Source organism: Blennius ocellaris (genome assembly GCF_963422515.1).
Source record: "Blennius ocellaris genome assembly, chromosome: 3".
Taxonomy (NCBI): domain Eukaryota; kingdom Metazoa; phylum Chordata; class Actinopteri; order Blenniiformes; family Blenniidae; genus Blennius; species Blennius ocellaris.
Genome location: NC_137652.1, coordinates 5,351,736 through 5,375,786, shown reverse-complemented (window position 1 = coordinate 5,375,786; position 24,051 = coordinate 5,351,736). Strand labels below are relative to the sequence as shown.

Here is a 24,051-nt window from a genome sequence, read left to right as displayed (position 1 = left end):
CGCAGACTTATTAAACTGTGTCTTATCTTGACGTATTTGAATAATATTTGGTGTTCAACCTTTGCAATCTTAGACAAAAATACAGTTAGTGGTTTCACACGCAGGCTGAAGTCTCTTCATGAACATGTGGAGGGTGTGTGTGTGTGTGTGTGTGTGTGTGTGTGTGTGTGTGTGTGTGCGTGAGGGTGCGTCAGAGGAAAAAGGAAGTTGCGGCAGATGAAGTTAAAAGCCTTCAACACACTGCAGCGTTGCAGAACACCCACTACGGAAGAAAGGCAAGAACAAGAGAGCCCAAGTCTGAAAAAGAGACGGGGAGGCGAACGTCGAGAACGGAGACACACAACTGCCAGGACGATCGACTTAAGGTAATATAAGACTGCAGTATTTCACTTACAGTTATAAACAGGAACTTTTCTGATACATATATTATATATACTGTATATTGTAGCGTGGGACAATGTGTCTGCTCACTGTAGGGCCAGTGGGTGTGATTGAACTCTGCCACGAACCTGTCAATAGAGAAAGTGACGAATCTCTCTAACTATCTATCTATCTATCTATCTATCTATCTATCTATCTATCTATCTATCTATCTATCAGAGATGGAGTTGTGGCGACAGTGTGCGATCTGGTTAATTGATTGCCGAGTTCTCCCAGAGAACCACCGGGTCACATGGGAGGGAGCACAGGTGAGTCACCTGTGTCAAACACACACACACCTGCGCTCATGCTGTGTCGATAGTTTGGTATTTAATTGTGTGTGTGTGTGTGTGTGTGTGTGTGGCTGGTGCAGGTGTGTGACCTGGCGCAGGCCCTGAGAGACGGCGTGCTGCTCTGCCAGTTGCTCAACAACCTGCTGCCTCAGGCTGTCAACCTGAGGGAGATCAACCTGCGGCCGCAGATGTCCCAGGTAAGACGTTCACGCTCATTGTTGGCCGGTTGTTTCCATAACAACCAGCCGTGCATGGCTGAGGCCTTTGTGGCTGCCCGATAGGAAAATGCTCTAATTTAAATCAGTTCACATCCGGGAGAAACCAGAGTGACCACGATGCAATGATGTTGGAATACATACGGACGTAACAGTCATGAATTACACCCACTCTTATCACCTGCATTGGCTGTCTGGGAGGTTTTAATTGAAGTTCAGTCAAATTTATTGAGGTAAATTCAAAACTAACGTGACATTTTTAGCAACATACCTCAATGACTGATGCATAGTCATCTGACCGAATCATCCAAACAGGACAAACTGGTTGAGTTTACCTGCATATGCAAACATATTTGACACAATAGAACTCTAACTGATGTTAATCGGTGATGTCTTCTTTCCTTTATTTTGATATTTTTTCGGAATATTTTGACAGTTTGGGTTTTTGGCGACCAGGAAAAACTTTTTTTTAAGTTTTTCTTGACAGCTACTCCCAAAGGAAAGAGGCTTGACGTGCGCCCCTTCGACTCAAACAGCAAAACTCCGGCTTTATGTGTTTGTACAGATTTTACATAAGGTATCTCAGATGTTTTAATCAGGTGCAGATGGGGTGGATTGACTTTCATTTGTGTATTTAAAAACAATTTCGATCAGCTCATTTCAACACAGAAAGCCTTTATTCAAGTTTTTCGAGCTAATTTTGACCATATTTTTTACAAACTCATCAAAATCCACTCACAAGTTTTCTGAGAAATGAGTGAATGGGATGAACAGAGAGCCCAGCCGTCACATGGTTGGACTAAACTCCTCCCTCCAGGGAAGGCCTGCTTTCATATGTGATAGGGCTCACAGCGATGTCTTAAACACACTCACGTGTGTGTGTGTGTGTGTGTGGGGGGGGGGGGGGGGGGGGGGGGGGGTGTACTTATTGCACTTCCACATGCGTTCGAAACTTTGGGAAACCCTATCGGTGCGAACGCTGGTTAAGAAATATCCGCTGATTAATGCAAGATGCGAGTCCACTCTTTGGTGTTCACACACACACACACACACACACACACACACACACACACACACACACACACACACACACACACACGACGGTTTCATTTGAGCCGAGGATCTTCCCCACGCTCTCGCAATGAGGGTGACTCCATTGTGAGTTACTGCTGAAGAGTGTGACTCGGTAGATGAGTCGAGCTCCCGGCGGAGCGATGTGGCGTGTGCAAGCAGTATCGGTCAGAATTAAATGTTTCCCCTTTTCTCAAATTAGACTTCCTCTTTTCCCACTGCTGAGCAGACAGACTGAAAAAAAGTCCGAGGGGGACGGAGAGGGCTGCTCCGTCAGGGTGTTTTGCGAGGCACAACAAGCGCCGTTGGGCGGGCGCACTGCTGTCAGTGGTCCCTTCGGTCTTTTAGCCTGATGTCCTTCTCTATCAGCCCCTCTTTGTCTTCATTTCAGCTCTCTGCTGCTCCTGCTCACTGTCCAGCATTCACGCTGGATTTATTTATTTTTTTTAACTCTATATACGGTATATTTTAGCCACAATTTAAACTCTCCCAGCACAGGTTTGTGTTTCACTGTGCAAACAAATATTTCACGTTTATCCACCGACAAGGAAACTTTGCTCTGAAATCTGCGTTTATTGAAATGTGACAAATGTGTTTATTTGATCCTAATTCAATGTGGAAGTCATACTTGGCTTGTGTGGAAACTTGAAATCGCTCACACTCAAACACAGGTAATGAGAAATAAGAGAAATAAGAGAAGCATTATCATATTTCTACTTTGTTTGTTAAAGAAAGATAAATTCAGTTGATAGGACACAACTGATCATCAGTCCATCTGTATTTCACACCTGTGTTATAGCCGAAGGGCGTTTGTCAGATGTAACAGTAAAGATTGATCTCATCTTCCTTTTTTTGCTCAGGCTGTCGTTAAACCACTCATGTGCTTGAATCTTCATGTTGTGTAGCTTTTTGCGTTTGTTTAATTTGCCCATTAAATCTCCATCAATGTCAATGCATTTTAAACATTTTCTTTTTTAATGAGTCTGTGAATATTTTAGATCTCGTACTGACTGATGAATCTACTGATTATTGTTTATATCTCTTTACCTCAAAGTGTGTTTTGCATAGACTGTAGATTGACTGTGCAAAATGAAAACACACTGGAATAAAAACTGTAAATACTACGACTAAGATCGCTAAGGTTTCCCTCCTCCTACACACAAGTAGATGCGGCTATCGCGGAATAAACGAACTGAATTTAAAGACGAGCAAACTGCAGCGATGGACTGAATTCTGTGTTTTTGGTTTTTAGTTCCTGTGCCTCAAAAATATCCGGACGTTCCTGGGAGTGTGTCACGAGAAGTTTCAACTGAGAAAGAACGAGCTGTTCGAAGCCTTCGACCTGTTTGATGTCCGAGACTTTGGAAAGGTACCGTCTGCACGTCCGTCAGAAAACATGAAACCAGAATGTGTCAAACGTGAGCGCGCTTTGGCTTTAAATCAGCAGGAGTTCTGCAGCCAAAACTCACTGTCAGGGTTTTTGTGTTTTTTTTTGTGTGTTTTTTTTTTAAAGGCACTCAGCAGGTGGATTTCACAGCATCTTGGAAAAACTCAATACAGTTATTCTACCTGTGGATTTAGTCTCGGTAATGGTGAAATGGCTCCATGGGGGTGAGCTCAGACCTTGAGCACCATCATTTCGCTGGTTTTGATGATTGCCACTGCAGGATTTGAACTCGGTGTTGCTGCAGATTCAATGCAAAAATAATAATAATTACTGCATGCTTTCATGGCTCAACCATTATGTCTATAAGCAGAAACGCAAGCCCCAGCTCCTATTTGCAGCTTGCAAACGCCCGCAAAGACTTAACAGGAAGCTGGCTGCTGATTCTCCAAATGTGAAGTGGCTCATTGTCGCGCAGCACTTTCACTTTCTGTGCAACGCAGTAATTCAGTGCGTGCAACTTTGAGCTGGAGCTGTGGGATCTTTTTTGCAGCGTTTTCCCACGTAGTATTTGTTTAGGTATTCTTTCACAAATAGTCTCCGTGCTTCTACTTTTAGTTTTACTGCTTCAAGTCATTCACCTGAAAAGGGAAGCAGCTTTGGGTTCAGTCAAGTTCACGTGAAAGGCAGAGCCGTTCAGATCGTACGGCTAAATTAAAACATTAGTGATCTTATGCATATAAAATCACTTCATTCAAATGACCCGACAGGCGAATGGTACAAAACGGTTGCGGCCTGTTTTATAGTGGCACAATGCAAAAGTATTTGCTGAAATTGAATTTGCAGGATTCTCACTGTATTTTGCTTTTTATTATTATTATTATTATTATTATTATTACGTGTGATTCACTGCTCCCATGATGTTAGCATTCATGTGATTTTAGTGACTAATCAACCTCAAACACACGTATTTGTACTGTAAGAGGAAATTAGAGAAAGGCCCCGAACAAACAGGAAGAAGACGCAGCATTCACACAGAGAGGTCCAGACTCCAACCAGTGACGCACGAGAGCGATGAACAACATATTGACTTTTAAATATACTGCACTACTTTACTTTGCTTGACATAAAATAATTTACATTTATGTTCACATTTCTACTTTCACCTTAACTCCTTGATTTGCCCCTGGGTGTGACTGAGAGTGTGTGTGTGTGTGTGTGGTTGTCTGTCTCTTTGTGTGTTTGTCTTGTGATGGACTGGTCGAACGTCTTTTTTATCTCAGCTTGATAGTTGTGTTTAGCTTTTTGTAACTAAGTGTTACAAAAGGTTTTGGGGGGGTTTGGACAGGAAGCAAAATTCGAAAATTCTTTTCGACTATATAGCGTTTTTCTTTTAGTACCTGTGACAGAGGTTGGGCTGTTTTCGGGGAGGAATGTCTCTTTGGTGGAGCTGCGAACAGCTTGTGGACGTCGGCATTCGGGTCCATTTCTGGCGGCGATGCAGACGAGAAGATCAAAAATCGCTCCGTCAAGTTTGAAAGAGGGTTTGATCTCCTCGTCTTAACTCTGCCCCAGTAAGCTAATAAGTGTTTTTCTTTGAAAGTCCCATTGAAGGAGGCGCCGGGTTCTAAGACTGCAGTAGGATGTAAATTACTCCATTCAAATCTTTTTCTTTTTTCTTATTTTTTTTCCCCCTCTCAGAACTTCTCCCACAGACTTTCACTTCTCGTTTCGTCTCTCCTCCTTTTTCTGTCGGTAATGAAAGTAGAAATCCGTCTGAGAAGTCCAGCGGAGACACACTTCTTACTCAGAATATCTGATTTCTGTCTCCGGGAGTACAAGGAGAGACCCTTGAACCTTTTTTTTTTTTTTCTCTTTTCTTTTTTTAGTCGCTGAAAGAGAAGGGTTGCACCTCAGTGGTTTAGCTGTGAGGAGAAAACGCAGGAGAGTCGAATGCTTTTTGAGAGAGGCGAAATTTTGCTGAACACCTTCAGAACTCAATAAACTAAATAGATGACATTTTTCTTTGTCATTGAAATTCATCATTGATTGATTGCGGGTCTTTTCAAAGCCGTTTTTTGAATAATCGCATTTAAACTTAAATAAATCCTCCTCTAAAAAAGTTTTCTTCATAATTGCAAAAAAAAATAATAGTAATGATGCTCACAAAGCCCTGACCCCGAGATCGAGCTGCTGCTGAAACTTTAAGAACAGTCCGACTACAGAAACATTTAAGCTTGCTGATGCACTTTGTAATCAAAAAGGAGAATCGGTTTTGTTTGGAGTTTGTTTCTGATTGCATCTCTCATGAAATCTCTCACTGGTTTCCTCTCATCATATTATCACGCTTCTCCTGTCATGTTATTCCGTGTTCAGACTTAGATACAGAAATATGCTTAAAACTGCGTTCAGATCAGTGCAAACAGATGAAAGAAAGCAGAGTTCTTCGTCCTTCGTCAGCCGGTGACGTTCACAGTCTTAGGCTCTCGCAGTAACGCGACACAGACGCCGTTTCCACGTTCAAATTCAAACATGTCCGTCTTGAAGGGCGACGAACACGCCCGAAATAGCCACCATTATTATCCTGCAGCAGCCAGATGCTGTGGGAGGCATACGGAGAGATGTTTAACAGTTTTCTGGGACATTCAGGTTTAATCTCAGCCGAGGACAGAAAGGAGAGACACTGAAGCCAGTCGAGGAACGAATCTCAACCTTTTGTAGTTTGGTGTCCGCTCCTCATTTTTATCTGCACATGACCCGAGCACCGGGAAGGGCAGCTTTATTTATTGAAAGGGCACACATTTGTTTGTTTGGTTTTGACCAGTAAAATAATGAACCACAAGACGTGGGGGTGAAAGTATGATGGGGAAAAAAGCTATTGTTAAGCCTTTAAATTAAATTTACATGAATGTATGTGATATTTTCTGCCTTAAAATGAACTCGTACTTCTTTAAATATATTAAAGAGCAATTAAATTTGATATCTTTTTTTTCTTTTTCAAATGTGCTTACCTTCATTCTATCTTCACAACCAACCAACGCTCAGTTTTGGGAAAGTGGCGGCAAAGATTTGAGATTGGTGGCAATAGGGAATTCAAAACATCTGGGGGTCTGAGGAATGCCTTTTCCCCAACATGAGCCTCAGTTTTGATTTTTAAGAAGAAATCGGGGTAAATTGAAACAAGTAATGGGCAAAACTGAACCACTCTGCATACAGAAAAGCTTTGAACTCACAGAAGAAAAGCTCTGCTTTTCTGATGGATCCCAACAATATTGTGAAGATAATATTATATAAGATATAATGGAAGTCCAGCGTCTGAGATCAAGGTTGTGTTGTTTTGCGTGAGCATAACTTAAAAGCATCGAACTTGAAACTCAGCCAGAGCGATAAGTAATTATTCATTGCCTCATTCCATCAAGGTTAGACTATTCTAAATCCACTTCCACGTCTCTGGAGAATGTAAACCCGCACTGATTAAACATCTGATATCACAACAAGTCTATATTCTCTTTAATGGCCTCCACTTACATTAAGCTTTAAAAGACATTTTATTGGGTTTTTTTGGTCTTTGCAAGTATGCAATGTTGACTTCAGGTCATGGCTTTTTTTTTTTTTTTATTTAAACTTGCTTTACCTATGCACCATGCCTCTTCAAACCCACTTTAATTATCTTTTTCACTCATCCCCACCTCTTTTTTCTCTCTCTGTGTGTATTGTATTAACCATGTGCCATGTTTTTACAGGTTATTGACACTTTGTCCATCCTCTCTCAAACATCCATTGCTGTGCAAAAAGGATTTCAGTAAGTCAAAGCCTGCCTTTATCATTGAGACGTTTTATTTACAGTGCAGTAATTATCAACAGATGCCAAGATTTGATCGTTTTTGCACTCAGACTGCAGCTGCATGATTTACATTTTTCACGCTATCTTTTGCTAAAGAAAAGCACAGACATATGATGAAAAACTGAATTCATGTTTAATCACGACCATCCACCTTTTAATCAAATGGTTGTTACCTGGACTACATTTTCCTCAGTCATGTGAATATTGTTCATTTATTGACATCCGATGACACTTAGGAATTGTTGACATATCAATACAAAAGACTGTTGCATGTTAGTATTGTTCCGCTGCAGTAATAAAGCTTCAACACTGGTGTCGGTTTTATTATTACTTCATCAAAGAGTTCATTTTGTTGTAATGTTATAATGTAATCTACTTCCCCTCCTGAAGGCCTTTTCCTTTGGAAGCATGCGCTCCTGATGATGAGATCTACAGCGGCCTGTCGGACCAGATAGAGTAAGCCTTGACTGGTGTAACTGGTGTAACTGGTGTGATGTTCCAGAAGAGGAAGAGAACAGCTGCACAAAAAAACTTTTTCTATTGCCGCTCAATTGTGACTGTCAGTAAGACAGATTTTAGCATGATTTAGTAGCGGTGAGGTGGCGCAGAAACAAAGAATGAAGTGTCTTAAAATAAAACGCGCATCAGACTGACATTTTGACCTTTGAGGTGAATTCACACATGAGCAGAAATCAGGCCACAAAACTTGCTGCCACCTACAGATTACAGGAATCTAAAACCGCCCACCGTTTCAAATATATTCCCAGCACATCTGGACACGTTTGATTGAACACCAACAGAAATTTCCACACACACACACACACACACACACCGTCCCACAGAAATATAGTAAATCCTACAATTTATGTGAACAAAAGTTATTTTAAGGCACATTCAGCAGGAGATCATTCAGACACACTCATCAGGCTGCAGCTGCCATGGCGACCATCTGAGCTCCAGCTTCAATAGTTATTCTCTAAATGAACGCACTGTCTATCAAGTTACGAGCTGAAACAATTTACAATTGTGTTTTCAAGCAGGTGCTGAATTATGATGTGGAAGTTGTTCTTTTGATTACAGCTCGTACAGCACACGCATTAGTCGTATAAAAACTTAGATAAGGTACAATTCAGTGACATTAGGCTGTTGGATGGTGGTTAAGTGCTTCCGATTGAAAAGTAATGAATTGTGTTTTTGGAGATGTAATTAATCTTCAGGCTTAGTGGTAACGGATTATTGTGTGTGTGTGTGTGTGTGTGTGTCAGTGACACAGTGGATGAGGATGACGACTTGTACGACTTTGTGGAGGACGAAGAGAACGAAGGAGACGAGATCTATGAAGACTTGATGAGGACAGAGGAGACCCCTGAAACCGTGAGTGTTTAAAAAAAAAAAAACAATAACAAGCTTGTCCTCTTTCTACACCTTATCAAATTCATTTGGTGTTGAAATCAATCTCCTCATTTATCATAAACTTGTTTTGATTGAAATGTAAAATAACCCAATCCGAATACCATCGTCTTTTCCCAGTGGTGGATGTTTGTTGTTCCTCTTTGCTTCTCTCTTGTTATGGACAAAGATTTATCAAGCAGAAAGGCTGTTTCTTGTTTTTGGAGAGGAAACTAAGCCGCTTGTGCATGAAGTTAAAAAAAAACACAAAAAAAACCAGCTGTGGTAGAGTTGAGGACTGTGTTCCAAAAAACCTTGGATGGGGTGAAGTCATTGTATCTCAAGTGGAACAGGAACACCACACCATTCTCTAGAAAACACTGGCCTGAGATGTCCGCATGTTGTGTATAAGAGCTTTTTTATGAGCTCGCTTTGGTAACTGCTCTCAGCAATGTAAAAAAAAAAAAAAAAAAAAAGATTTAAATCCCCTTGAAATAGAACGACATTTATTCCAGTTCTTTTATCATGGTCATACACTCTACATGTACTATATACAATCACTTCACGTGAAGTGTGATATTCTTTTTTGTATTACCTTTAAAATTATTTCATGTTGTAACTTCAAAGAAGGGAAAAAAGAAAATAAAGCAAAGATGTTCCAGAGAATATTTTTCTTTCCCTCTTATCCACCCTTTAAACAATCTGATGATCTCACGGATTATATTTACCACTTTGTGAGTGTCACGACTCCTCAAATTGAAAACCCCTGATCCATACTGCACAGCGGGAAGATCTGCAGTGATGACAGATAACTGCAGACATCAGATTGCAGCGACATCCAGGGAAGGCATCCTGTGTAAAAATCATCCAGATACATAATCAACAAAAAAAAATCTATTTAAAAGATACTCCAATAGAGCTGGCGTAAATATTCCCACTGGAGACACAAACTATGTAGTGCTAATGCAAAATGCCAATTTCTTTGGAACAGACATTTTTCTTTTAATATATTTATGCGTCGCTGGACCTTTAATTTATTTTTAAACTGGTTGCATTTGACCCCATTGAGGCAAAAAGCTATTCATTCATCCATCTTTTCTCTTTGGACTGAGTGACGATGAGCAAAAGGAAAACAACCACACTTACCTGAGGGCAAATCTTTAGTAAAATGAAAATATTTTCATGATTAGACAACGGAATACATTTTTATTAAACGAAAATGCCCTGAGGTCAGTGTTCAACTGCAAGATACAAGTGTTACCACAACAAATTGTGTCTTTATTAACGAGCTTACATTCACAGTAAATTTATAAAAACACAGCAGGCTCAGGCTTTGACTTGGTTTTTTTTGGGGGGTGGGGGTTTTGTCTTTGTGTTCGTGCAGCAGCAGAAATCTGGCGTCGACAAACGGGAGTGCTGCCTGCAGGAGATCAGGCAGACAGAGGAAAAGTACTCCAGTACACTGGAATCTATATTACAGGTGTGGTGATGTAGGAGCCACATGTTCTCACACACACACATATACAGTATATAACATCACATACAACCATGATCGTCCCCCCCCTCTCTCTCTCTCTCTCTTGTGCAGCACTTTATGAAGCCGCTTGCAAAGTTTCTCAAGCCTCAAGACATTGAAAGCATCTTCATCAACATACAGGTACGTGAGGTGATCGTCTGCGTTCCTTCTCCCTGAGACGGCTTCACGTACAACTCTTTGTTTTCTGCACGTGTGTGTGTGTGTGTGTGTGTGTGTGTGTGTGTGTGTGTGTGTGTGTGTGTGTGTGTGTGTGTGTGTGTGTGTGTGTGTGTGTGTGTGTGTTTGCAGGACTTAGCAAACACACATAGGAACCTGCAGGAGGAACTTCGAAGCTCCATCTTGAATCACGGAGCAATCAATCTTCACCAAGTGTTTTTGAGCTATAAAGAGAGGTGCCGAGCACGCACACACACACACACACACACACACGCACACGCACACGCACACATAAGCCACTGCTCACATTGTGTCTATATGTAAAGTGTGTTTTGTCTCTTTCCAGACTCTTAGTGTACGGCCACTACTGTAGTCAAGTTGAAACTGCCACAAAACACCTGGACTATCTTTCAAATTTGAAGGAAGACATCAAGATGAAGCTCGAGGTGAGAAAAGCTCATTAAAAAAAAAAAAAAAAATCCTTGGACATCACACAGATAATCACACTTCAGTTGTCTCTAAAGTCCCTGAGGAGCTTGTTTGTGGTGTTGTTGTTGCTGATGTTGATGTCTGCAGCTCAGATCCTGCAGATCTGTACAAAATTAGGTCATAGCAATGTCACTGTTCCCAGATGGTAAATAAACTCAACTTATCTCCATTCAAGCTTGTCTTTAGGAAAATATCTGATATTTTTACGACATTATAACCAACACGTATCTTCAGTGCTGTATTAGGACATTTGACTTTGTCTCCCTGCATGAGTGCTTTGTTTTATTCATGCAGAAATGAAAGAAGTCTAAACACATTGTGATGTATTGGGACGTGCTTCTTGGTCAGACTGGAGGCAGACATATGCTAATACACAGTAAATATAGCCATTTGAAACTTCTCAGGTTTCCACAGCTGGCATGATCCCGCGAGGATGAAAGAATATTTGGCACAACTTTTAGAGAACCGATGTTTTACAGAACCAAGAAGTCAAGATGCTACCTGTACGTTTTATGAAAGAAACTTCACTTCCTCTTAAGGCTTTAAAATCAAACAAACAAAGTTCCCATCAATGGCTTACTGATGCTTTAAAACAAAACAAAAAAAAATTGAATTTTTCGCAGAAACAGCAATACATTCCACACCAGACTCCTCATTTAGACTGCATAGGAAGTTGGTCAAGTTGAAATAAGAAAATAAACTTTCCGGTGTGTCTCCAAGTGAGAATAATCAGGTCGGGTTGAAGGTTTAGATCAAAGAGATGATGGGTGATGTAACCACTCCGTGGACCAGAAAAACAACATCACTTTAATAAATATCTTCCCTGCGGTCCAAAAGCTCATTTTGCTGCCAGGGGTATTAAACACAGCACACTACAAGGTGGCTGTTCACAGTTCCAGAGCTAGAATAGCCTCAGAAAATATGCATCTAGGTCATTAACAACTAGGCTCTGTTCAGTGTGTGATATCAAAGGCTTCCCACCGCACTTGTGACCAACCACCAACCACATAAAAAAAAAAAAAGAATACCTTGGCATAAACTTCATCACTAACGATTAAGTTGGTGTATCCACATTGACAAACATTATATTGACAGTGGCAGACGTTCTGACAGTCGATATATGATGACTTCCTTCCACGACTGCCAGAAAAAGACCTTGTTGAAACAAGCTCGAATACAGATGTGGTTTACTGCAGATGTTTACTTGCCTCTGTCTCTCTCAGGAGTGTTCAAAGAGAGCAAACAGCGGACGCTTTTCCCTCAGAGATTTGCTCATGGTCCCTATGCAGAGAGTTCTCAAATACCCCCTGCTGATTCAGGTAGGTGTGTGTGTGTGTGTGTGTGTGTGCGCGTGTGTGTTTACTCACACAAAAATCAGTTACTGAATCACAATTTAAAAGTTCAGTTTGGGGAGTTTTTTTCTAATCCAGTGTGTTGGTGTCTGCAGGAGCTGATGAAACACACCACTGACCCAACGGACAAGGAGAACCTCCGAACAGCTCTGGATGCCATGAGGGTGAGTTTACCCACGTGTGTGTTGACATACTGAAATCTAGTGTAATTAACCCTTTGTGTGTGTGTGTGTGTGTGTGTGTGTGTGTGTGTGTGTGTGTGTGTGTGTGTGTGTGTGTGTGTGTGTGTGTGTGTGTGTGTGTGTGTGTGTGTGTGTGTGTGTGTGTGTGTGTGTGTGTGTGTGTGTGTTTGTCAGGACCTGGCACAGTGTGTGAACGAGGTGAAGCGAGACAATGAGATCATCAAACAGATCACCACCTTCCAGCTCTCCATAGAAAACCTGGTGAGGTCACGGCTCAAATCAGTTTTTGAATCAGTTTCCATCAAAAAGAACCGGGTTCCAGTTCAGGACCAGTTCCTAAATGAGCACCGCCAAAGAACCCGTTGTTTTTTTCATTGTCAAAGGAGTCAAGTGAGAGCCACGTCATTGCGTCACTTCATCGGTTTCGTCCAGGACAACGACCAAAGAGACAGAAAACATTGAGTCTCCTCGTCGCTCTATTGGTGTTTTTTTCCCCACGTCCGTCTGTTTTCAGTCCGGCGCCCCTAGTGTCCAGAGAGAGAGAAAAAAAATAAAACGTGTGAATGAGCTTGGGGCTTATTTTTCAACATTTGGGCATTACATGGTGATTTTCTGCTCCTTTCACTTTATTTCTGGACGTGTCTGAATCCAATGTTTCAACATCAGGAGGAATGGAGGTGTAGAATGATAGAACGCAGCCCTACAGCCGTTTATAATGGAAACCTACGTAAACACACGCTGATTAAAGTCCTCTTTCACATGGCGCCATTAAAAGACTCATTCTGTGGCCGAAAAAAATCCAGGCTTTCATTTATAGTAGTCTGTAGTTTGTTTTTTAGTTGCTGATGAACCAAAATTGTGGCTTCATTATAGAGACGTTCTGTGGGTTACAAAATATTAATCGGGCTTAGTGGAGCGGCTCCAAACTAGAACCCGGTTCTTTCCGGTGGAAAAGCCCCCTGATTGATTTCGACTCTCTCTCTCCCGCTCTCTCTCTCTCTCTCTCTCTCTCTCTCTCTCCCTCTCTCTCTCCTGCCCCCCAGAGTCAGTCTCTCGCTCTCTACGGTCGGCCAAAGATCGACGGGGAGCTGAAGATCTGCAGCTCGGAGAAGAAGTCCAAGCAGGACAGGTGTGTGTGTCGTCCGCGCCGCTGTCTGTGCTCGGTGTGTGACGCCGCCGTGGTTTGACTTTGGTGTCTGTGTGTGTTGGCCAGGTACGCGTTCCTCTTTGATAAAGCTGTGTTCATATGTAAAAAGAAGAGTGGCGAGACTTTTGAGCTGAAGGACATCATTAAACTACAGAATTACCAGATAAGAGATGAAACCACGGGAGGGAAGGACAATAAAAAGGTCTCATGCTTCACATGTTGGCACCACTTGTTGCAGGAAATGCGTACATGACGCAACATGCTCACTCTGTGTGTGTGTGTGTGTGTGTGTGTGTGTGTGTGTGTGTGTGTGTGTGTGTGTGTGTGTGTGTGTGTGTGTGTGTGTGTGTGTGTGTGTGTGTGTGTGTGTGTGTGTGTGTAAATAGTGGTCCTTTTGGTTCCTCTTGCTGGATTGCTCTGGGAGGTGTGGCTACGACTTATTCTTCAAAACTAGAGAGCTGAAGAAGAAATGGCTGGAGCAGTTTGAGATGGCTCAGTGAGTAATCAGTCACGTACACACAGAGTCTGCAAGACTCATGAAGTATTTTCTTTTTACAGATATTTGTGACAACTTTTTACTGTTCCTCCCAAAGTTTGAACACAAATGTCTGATTGTAATTGTTTTGCCATAATGAAGCTGCAGAAACTGATGTCTTAGTTATTTCCTGTGTTGTTGAATTTAGAAAACAAATTCATTTCTGATTGAAAACCGTGACACAATGTGCAGACAAGTATATACCTGTATGTGCATACAACAGCCTCAAACCAACACAGAAAAGGTATCATGTGTCAACAAAGTGGAAAAGTACATTGACTTTTGCTGAAGTTGCAAAGTTGAATCAGTATATTTATTTAATTAAAGTAATTTTCAAAGGGGTCATATTATGCAAAAATGACTTTCTAAAGGTTTTCTAACAGTAATAATCGTCTCTATACCTGGAACGACGCCCCAGAAGTGAAGAAAGTGTGTCCTCTCTCTCTCCCTGGCTTGTTCCAGGTTTTAAAAAGTGTGTTGCTCCAACCAGCCAATCAGAAATCAAACCCTATACAGTGTCATCGGGGGTTTAGCCAATCACAATCAAGGTAGGCTCTTCCCCTTTGACTCCTCCCACAATCAGGAAGCTCTGCTCTGGCACATGGCACCACGAGAGGAAGTACTTCCTCCTCTTCCCATAGATGGGCGTGTGTGGGCGGAGCCAGTCCAGCTCACACAGACACAGCAGATTCTGAATGCAGCTCCTATGATCCAATATTCAAATGGAAGAAAATCAAGGAAAAGCTTGATTTGGAGCAATAAACTTTGAATATAATGTTTTCGGACCAACAAGACCAAGTGAAAGTGTTGAAAGCGGCATAATATGACCACTTTAAGTTAAGACTCAGAACACAAACACACTGTCGTTGTCTGTGTATCCATCAGCAGACGGAAAAACTGGTCTCAACACTTCAAACCTGACAGATATGAGCAATCAGCAGGGTGTGATTTGTGCTAAAAGCAAAAAAGTACATGTTTTCAATGATGGAATCTTTACTCAAACACAAGATAGTGTTTTAGTGGAAATCAATGAACGTAATCGTCTGAAAGTGTCTCAGGTTTCAGAACTTCTGCTTTCCAAGTGAAAGCGTCAAACTGGCACCTGCCAACGAATGTCAGTTAATGCCTGACAATTATAACTTCTCATCTGAAAATACAGGAACTCTGGAGTCTGACCAAAGTCGTACCGCCTGGTGTGTAAACATTCTGAGCTTGAGTTTGGTCATGGGAGTGAAAGCTCCCATTAAAAAAAAAACCCCAACAGTTTGATAATGTCTGATAAATAGCCAGATAAATAGATAATTCCGACCACCAAATCATACTGTGGCTAAAGTCTGACTACTTCAGCCGTGAAACACAGAAGAAAAGCAGAACTGAATATGTGTACACACATGCAGTGGTTTGACTGTCATTTAGGACCACTTTTTGTTTCATGTTCTGTTTTCAAATTGTTCCACTTTGTAGAAAGCATACAGACATACCGCAATTTGTTTAAGAAGGCAATGGTTGATGGTAAATTAATAAATCAATTTATTTACATGGTTAATAGAGACAATAAAATTAGTTGTAACAACACTAGATATGTAATAAATACACAAACTGTAGTATTTATTATCACTTATAGGCTATAAATCTTCATTCAAAGTTTTCTACGGTTGATATCTTTTATATTACACTTTATTTATTTGTTTTAGTTGACCTTTGAAAAGAGCAGTGAGTTTTAGCTTTCGTTCTCAACGTCAAGACTCACTGTAACCTCATGGGAGACATTTGTATTCACCAATGCACATCATGTAAATCAGAGGTTTACACCCCCAACTCACAGAGCTTGAACTCGATTGTTCTCCCTTAACTCTCACATTACACTTTTGTTTAATGCTTGGTTATCATTTTTTGGTTTAACGTTGGACTTCCTCATGCTTTTCAGTAATAAAAGCTGCTGGGATAATAATAATAATAATTATAATCAGAATCAGAATAATAATCAGAATAATCATAATCATAATCATAATAAGTATAACTCATCTTATTGTAACTGTATTTATGCCCAGAATATTTAGTTAACATTTAAATTAATCATTATATAATTTGTTTTTACCCGAAAACCCGAAGGACAAAAATTATGCCAGAAAAGGCTTTTTTTTTTTTTTTTAATATGACACATTTAAGTGACGCTACAATTCAAAGGGCTACACATATATTGATGGTATGAACAAAAGCAGGTGAATTAAAAACGAGAGAAAATGAAAACATGAAAGCAATTTTTCTTTTCTAAATCAAATAAGCGGAAATGTTAAAGACAGTAAGATCAACCTCTGCATGTTTGGTTCTGACTCTTAAAAACAGCCAGAGCTTTGCATATTAAAATGAATTCTTTGTATGACAGGAAGCTGGTTAAAAAAGAAAAAAAAGAGCTGAGTTGTTGCGGTCCAGGTTCTCAGTGACTGTGAGGAGCAGCTGTGTTTTGAATCAGCCGCAGCTTGTTGATAGGAAAACCAGTAAAGTCTACATGACACCAGTCTTCACTGTCCTCCCGGTCGTCTCTGAGTAGACTGTCCGCTTCCCTCCACGTTCCGCCTCTAAAGTGGCCTCTGCCGTTTGCAGGTCCAACATCTGTCCCGACAACGCCACGGCAAACAACCACGACTTCCAGATGCACTGCTTCGAGGAAACCACGTCCTGCAAGGCCTGCTCAATGTTGCTAAGGTCGATTCATCTCACTCCCTCTCTTCCCTCTCCTCAATCGCCTCACGCCTTTTTTTTTGTTTTGTTTGGGGGTTGTTTTTTTGGTTTTAATTCCTTGGAGCTCAAACCTTGCCGTCCTCTTGCAGGGGGATCTTCTTCCAGGGGTATCGGTGCTCCCGCTGTAAAATGGCGGCTCATAAAGAGTGTTTAGGGAGAGTTTCTGCCTGTGGACGAAGCTCAGGTCTGTACCCACGCACTGTTTGAATACCGCTTTCTTTCTGATCGCCGTGATTCGCGCTTCTCATGGTTTCTTCCTGAAATTCCAGATCATTCTTCTACATTGAAGAAGGTAAGGCAGTATCTGCTTAAATAGAGTCCATATGTTGGGCTTCTTGTTTTTTTTTTTTAAGGCAAAGTATTTATGCATTCGGTTTTTCCTCCTTCCAGAACCATACAAAGAAATCCTCTGGACACACCGGCATTGGTAAGACATTATTGCTGAATTCTATGAAGTCCTGCAGCAAATCTATTGTCCTGTATTGTTTGTAAATAACTGCCAGGACAGCGCTGGATTATGTATTAATGAACATGTGCACTGATGCTCTGCACGTCAAAGCGTTTGGCCAATCAGATGAAGCTCTGCTGCCTCGAGGTAGATGGCAGGTCGAGTGCCAAATTAAGTGTTGAGACGAGTGAGAAAAATGATTATTGTAAATTATTTAATCTGGTCTTGAATATAAATTACAAATTTTAAATGACCAAAATTCGAGGAAGAATTAAAATGACAAATAATTGTAATTTATTAAAAGAAAATGCGCATTTAAATAATATTTTCTGATTTGAATTGACAGCCCGGACCATTTCATGGCCGGCAGCCACAGAGTCGACGACGGAAACCCAAATATCTAGGAATCGAGAAAAAATAACCAAAATTAAGAGCCAGCATACTCTTTTTCTTTTTTCTTTTTTTTTTTGGTTTAAAAAGGTCACAATTAGTTTAAATTAAAGAGAAAGACTAGTGTTCTTTGTAAGAACAAATCGCAAAGCATAAACCAATTACACAAATGCTTTTATTAACTCAAATTGATATTAAAATATTCAAAAGCATTGTATCGCGCTTCTTTATCTAATGCCTGCTGTGAAATATCTGGTTTTGATTGTTGATGAAATTCGCAGTGTTTTTTTTTTGGTTTGTTTTTTTAATGTGCCATATTTTAATATAGAAATAGTTTGAAAAAAATGTACTTGAACTTTTATGTCGACGAGACAGAGTGCAACACGTCCGCAATCCAAAGAAGCTTTTGTTCTTAGGGGACTGTGTCTCTGCGCGTTGGCCATGTGAAATCACGGAATAGAGACATAATAATGGTATTTATCTATACATGTTCTTGACATTTCCCGATTTAGTGCTGACATTTCAAATCTATAAAGCCAGAACCTTTTCTTTTGTTGTTATCGTTGGTTTTTTGCATTTTTTTTTTTAACAGTAAGTGCTCAAATCTGCAACACGTTGCCTCGTAACCAAGTGTTCAGTACTTGAGTTTGTCTTTTAGATGTAATGGAAATAACGTGTTCGTTTCAGCCGCGATTGTTCTCCACGTATTACCTGGACCGTGAGAGAATCAATCAGCTTCCTAAAATCAAATCTCTTGGGTTGTTTCGCCTTTGCAGGGTTTCCTAAGATGGAGGTGTGTCAGGATTACTTCGGCCTGCCGCCGCCTCCGGTCGCCTTCGGCCAGCCGCTCCAGCTGTCCAGGGGAGACATCGTGGAGGTGACCCGAGCCGGCGCGGACCTGGCCTGGTGGGAGGTAAGACAACGTGCAGCACGCGCTCCGGAGGCTCCACGTAACAATCCCCGTGGTTAACCTGCAGGTCTGACACGCTTTTGTCTTCTTCAGTCTCGTTTTCCTCCCTGCATATCGTTCTCTCACTTCCTCTCTCTCTCTCTCTCGTGCCAAACCTGCACTCCTGTCGGCCCGCAGTGATTCGTCACAGTGATTTCCATCCGGAAAGTCAAATGACATGTGTTGGCTGGGTTCCATTCAGCTTCTCTGGTGTTTGATGGCGCTGCTGCTCTCTCGCTCTGGTCTTGTGGTTCGTTGTCAGGGAGCAGAACTGACAACGTCTTCTCTTACTCTGCTGCTCACTTTATCAAAGCACACGTTGGTTTTCTCAGTCTTTCAGGCAGCGGCCGGACAAAAACTCTCGTTTCGCATTTGAAAGACATGCTCAGCACTTCAGTACCATTTGGCCGGCAATGGTGTGTGAACGTGTGTGTGAATGGGTGAATGTGGTGAGTTATATAAAGCGCTTTGGGGCTGCTCACAAAGCTATAAAGTGCTATGTAAGTGAAATTTACCATGTGTTTCCTTTGCTGCGTCGTACCAATTGATCACAAACACATGTTTTCAGACTGAGTGAGTAAAGCAGCGGAAACCAACACATGAACTGATGAATACATGCAAACCACAACTTATCAGCCTTTATTTATTTATTTATGTATTTATTTTTGTGGCCAGCTTGCTCAAATCTGTTAGATCTACAATTCCTATCTGATTTCATTCAAACAACTCGAAGAGGTTTACAGATGCATTGAAATGAAAATGACAAACGTTGACAAAGCGTTTCGGAAATTAAACCGGAACACAAATGAACACATCATGTTTAGTTTGAATTATGTTTGGTCACCTTCATGTTTAACTTGGGACCTGACTTCTTTCTCTCTTTTTTTTTAATAATTGTTTTTGTACCACTTGTAATAAATGTGGATGAAACAAAAAAAATGACCTAGATGTTAATAAATGAATATGATAAGGTAGCAGACTGATGTATTATATTTTATCATGATGTCTAGCTTTTTGCAGAGTTCATCTTTTTTTTTCATTTAATGGCATTGATCACAGTTGTTAGCATTACATTTTACATGAGTTGAGACATTAGGTAAAATTACTGCAAGTAAAACATTTTAATAATGCTCTTTCAAGCCTGTAAACAGTTAAAGTATTGGTGCAACAACAACTAAATCAAGGCTTTGTTTCAAAATGCTTATTTGGGACTTTTGGTGGAGTTATCGATGGCGATAATGATAGTGGGCAGAATGTTTGGTCAGACTTCCATGATGTCATCGTCTTTTAATGACAGTGGCTGCGAGGAAACTACATATATATGGTTTCAGTTCAAATGAGTATTTCTTTCACCTTGTTTGTTTTTGTGATGGATGGATGGATGGATGGATGGATGGATGGATGGATGGATGGATGGATGGATGGATGGATGGACTTTTATGTTAGTTAGACCAACTGACATAAAAACAGATTAATGGATGTTATGAAAGCAGCCGGCAGCAGTAAACCTTTTCCATCTATTGTCCCCATTTCTAACAATAAATCTCAAACTAATTGATTTTCTGTTCCAAATTACAGTCCGGGGTATCTGTGCTTTTATTCTGACGTTGTAGCTGCGACTACCCGGTAATAGGGAGACATTTCTCAGGATTCGCACACATTTGTGATTCATGATTCATCTTTTTGATGTCACAAAGTTGTGCCAAGTTTTTTTTTTTTCTGAACGTCCTCACTTAACCCCTGCTGGCAAGTTTCACAAGTGTGAATCACCTGATTGTAATCGTCTGCCCAGGATCCTTCGTTTGAAAGTTTGCTTGTCGATAGATCTGACATCAGTAAACTGATGGGAAGATTTGCTTGTGCCGCAACGACTGCACAAGTCATGTGACTTGCTGTTTTATGTGTCGCTCAGGGAAAGAATCTGACCGTCGGTCAAATGGGCTGGTTCCTCTCCAACAAAGTTCAGCCCTACATCTCTGTGAGTCCGTTTCTATCACAAAACATGCATCTTTAATGTTTATTTTCCAGCTAAAGTAAAACTAACAACCTCAGCATAGACCTGTTTTTGTCAACAAACAGTTACTGCACTGGGAAAGAAAGAAAAAATCAACCCATACGTCATATTAAGGAAGTGCAGGGTCGTTCCTGTCACAACCACACAAGGTTTTTACATTTACATCTGTGTGATCTCATGTCTTCGCAGAGGGCAACCCCGGACCTTTCCGGCTTCAACTGGTGAGTGTGAAGAAGAAGTGAGCTGAGTCACTTTGTCCTCAAGTCAGGGTTTACCAGTACAAGCTAACTCCTTCCTGTTTTACACCTCTTCTCCAAAAAAATTTTAATAAAAACACAGGGCTGACCCAGTAAAAAAGAGACTTGCCTTCAAAGATACTGAAAACTAGCAGTAGTTTAAGAGGTAAACTATCCATTAGTTGAATAAACTCAATTGTTAGTCAGCTGCAAAAATATTAACACCGTTTGGAAAAAAAAAAAAAAAAAAAATGGCTGAATTTTGTCATTAAACGCCCCACGTGCCATTACTTAAAGAATATATACTTTGGCACCATCTGGTGGAAATGTCAGGTAATTGCATCTCTTAGCCACAGAAGATAGTGGGACTTTGAACATTTCATTTCCTTGGCCAGTTCGTTTTTCAATAAATATGAGCTGGAAAAAATTGCAGGATTTGGCTTTTTTTTCCCCCACTCTTATGTATAATTTGAAGTTTTTATCTTCTCCTCAAAGCAGACAGCTGTTCAAAGGGTAGTTATGGAAGTTTGCTTTCGTCTCTTCATTGTCACTTCAAAAGTTAAAAACGCCACTTTGTGATTGAAGGTTCGCAGGCAACATGGACCGGACAGCCGCCAAAAACCTCCTGATGTCGCGCTCCGATGGAACTTTCCTCGTGCGGCAGAAAGATGGAGGCGAGTTCGCCATCAGCCTCAAGTGAGAATCAACTTATCCTGTTTTATCCACCTGTTACTTACATGATAGGTTTTTTTTTTTTTTTTTAAATGTGTATATATATAAGTACCGAAACAGCAAATGCATGTGGAGCAGCAAATATTGGCTGAAGAAAGTTGTTGTACGAGTTACTAATAATGAGTTACTTTGAGATGATGTGATTGGGAACGAAATAAAACTGCAACTCCTTCTCCTTCTCAACTCCTTCCCCCCGGGAAATATTCGTTTGAGTCCTGTTTTAAGTCAAAACAATAACCTCAGCTTTTCATAACTTGTGTCTAAATTATAAAGATAAAAAAAAAAAACTGTTACCATATTGATTTCAATTAATGGAACCAAATGTGGGTTTTTTTTTTTGTTTTTTTGTAAATGAGCAAACCAAGAGTGGAAATGGAATTATACGCCCCACTGACTCAGAACATTGCAGAGTTTGGAAGATGACCTGCAGTATCTTTGAAATCCGATGATATCAGTCAACTAGCGAAATTCCAAGTTTGTCTTAAGGCCTGGAGGAGCTCCAGTCTTCCACGTTCAAGGTCTAAGGCTGCGAGAACGTGGACGTCCCACACGTCTCTGTGCCTGTCAGCCCGTCGACTGCAGAGTCGGTGGGAGACGTTTGTGTGACTTTCCTCCTGAGTGCACAAACGTTTTTGCTCGATCCCTCCTCACTGTCACAGGTTCAACATGGACATCAGACACATCAAGATCACGTCTGCTGAAGGCCTGTACCGCATCAACGACAAGATCGCGTTCAAAGGTTTAATTGTGAGTCCCCCCCCCCCCCCCCCCCAACCCCCCCAACCCCAAAGAGCACATGATGAAACCAAATTATACAGCGTGGTTTTTGTGACTCACTTCATAACTCGGGTCTTCTCATACCTCTCTCTCTCTCTCTCTCTCTCTCTCTCTCTCTCACCAGGAGATGATTCAGTATTACCAGAAGAACTCTTTAAAGGAATACTTCAAGGAAGTGGACACCACGCTGCAGACGCCGTACAAACAACCAGAGCAGGGCAGCTCCTTACCCGACACGCCGCGTACCACACCAGGTACAACGGATTTCTGAGTGCGAGTTAAAACAAGGAGGTCGTAAAAAAAAAAATAAAACCCAGAATAAATAAATTACAGATTAACTCCTTCTAAGCTGCGGAACTTTGCCGTTCCTCTCGGTACCTACTCCACGTGTCGTAATCTTCCGGCGTTTCGGTTCTTCACGTGAATGCAAAGTGCCATGAGACGTTGTGGCGCTCTATGAATAAACGTGAACTGAAGGGCGGCGTCGCTCTCGTGTTTTCCAGGTGGCAGTATGAAGAGCTTCGGCGTGGCGCGGGCCAGGTACGACTTCTCAGCCCGGGACCGCTCCGAGCTGTCGCTGCGAGAAGGCGACACCATCAAGATCCTCACCAAGAAGGGTCACAGTGGCTGGTGGAAGGGGGAAGTGTACGGCAGGGTGAGAACTCTATGCCACACGGGATTTGTTTTAGGGGGGGGGGTTTGGAGGAGGGGGGTACATTTTTTGGAGGAATCCATTTAACTTGTGTTGCTCCTGTGTCTTCAGGTCGGGTTCTTTCCAGCCAACTATGTAGAAGAGGATTACTCTGACTACTGCTGAAGCTCCTCCTGAGGGGAGCGTCTTAGTCTGTGTGTGTGTGTGTGTGTGTGTGTGTGTGTGTGTGTGTGTGTGTGTGTGTGTGTGTGTGTGTGTGTGTGTGTGTGTGTGTGTGTGTGTGTGTGTGTGTGTGTGTGTGTGTGTGTGTGTGTGTGTGTGTGTGCGTGTGAGACGCCGATGCTTCTGATTTATTGAGTGCTGCCGTACTGTGAATAAAACCTTTTGTTCGGCTGATGTGATCGTGTGGCTTTTATATGAACAAAGAAACCAACCGCAGCTTTACACCCACCTGGCTCGAACCTAATATTCGATTATCTGCCCTTTAAATATTTGCGTAAGTTGCCGTCGTCACTCACCATTAAAACCCCAGTTTCACATTCAAAGACGGAACCTGCCGGTCAAATTTAGTCTCCAAGCATGATTAGCGTTAAGTTTGTGAGCGCGACAGCTTTATCATTGTGTCTGGTTCCAGATACTGAACTGCCTCAACAAAGTCAGATTGGAGGGCGAGAGAAGAGCTGTTGTGTAAAAAAAAGAAAAAAAAAGCATGTTAGAAAAAGCCTCCATTGAGAGCATCTCTTTGAAAGGTGTCAACATTTTAAGTAATTGCATTTTGCACTGTCGATATGGTTAATTTTTTTTTTTTTTTTTGCACTGGCTGTAACTTCCTGCCACAAACCAGGTCGTGAACACTCAGAGTGAACAGGAGACAAATAGATGTAATTAAACGGCACAATGCCTGAGTGGTAATGAAGTGAAGCCAAGAAAACTAGCAATTTATGAAACGAGGGAGGTTGGGAAAAAATATATTACTTTTTAAAATGTGAAAAGAGAGATCAGAAAACTGGAAATAAGTGATAAATTGAATCCCCCCCCCCCCTCAAATTACAAAAAAAAGAGAGAGAAAAACACTCTGGGTAGTTCTTATTCCTTAT

At 41.3% G+C, this 24,051-nt stretch overlaps 1 protein-coding gene across 2 annotated transcripts; it reads left to right on the top strand.

The window, feature by feature from the left end:
- The first annotated feature begins 296 nt into the window (after positions 1-296).
- On the top strand, positions 297-23,233 carry vav1 (vav guanine nucleotide exchange factor 1). Of its 2 annotated transcripts, none has more exons than XM_080494220.1 (29): positions 297-365; positions 601-689; positions 794-910; positions 3,252-3,368; positions 7,127-7,185; positions 7,618-7,683; positions 8,493-8,601; positions 10,004-10,096; positions 10,205-10,273; positions 10,442-10,545; positions 10,656-10,755; positions 12,022-12,117; positions 12,246-12,314; positions 12,507-12,593; positions 13,376-13,461; positions 13,546-13,681; positions 13,866-13,975; positions 16,619-16,720; positions 16,846-16,940; positions 17,026-17,048; positions 17,147-17,183; positions 18,371-18,507; positions 20,456-20,521; positions 20,747-20,778; positions 21,379-21,489; positions 22,185-22,272; positions 22,427-22,556; positions 22,806-22,957; positions 23,066-23,233. In XM_080494220.1, exons 2-29 carry the CDS (start codon positions 603-605, stop codon positions 23,117-23,119), a joined length of 2,532 nt encoding a protein of 843 aa, XP_080350346.1. In that variant the 5' UTR covers positions 297-365; positions 601-602; the 3' UTR covers positions 23,120-23,233. The 2 variants fall into 2 exon arrangements, with proteins under 2 accessions (XP_080350346.1, XP_080350345.1); XM_080494219.1 differs by having other exon boundaries at positions 10,001-10,096.
- Positions 23,234-24,051: the final 818 nt, after the last annotated feature.

What these genes read in the sequence shown, in the direction of transcription:
- vav1 (XM_080494219.1), top strand. Translation starts at nt 603, where the DNA reads ATGGAGTTGTGGCGACAGTGTGCGATCTGGTTAATTGATTGCCGAGTT. An exon ending in GGCCTGTCGGACCAGATAGA is followed by an intron (nt 7,684 to 8,492) that starts GTAAGCCTTGAC and finishes TGTGTGTGTCAG; the next exon opens with TGACACAGTGGATGAGGATG. An exon ending in AAGTTCAGCCCTACATCTCT is followed by an intron (nt 20,522 to 20,746) that starts GTGAGTCCGTTT and finishes ATGTCTTCGCAG; the next exon opens with AGGGCAACCCCGGACCTTTC.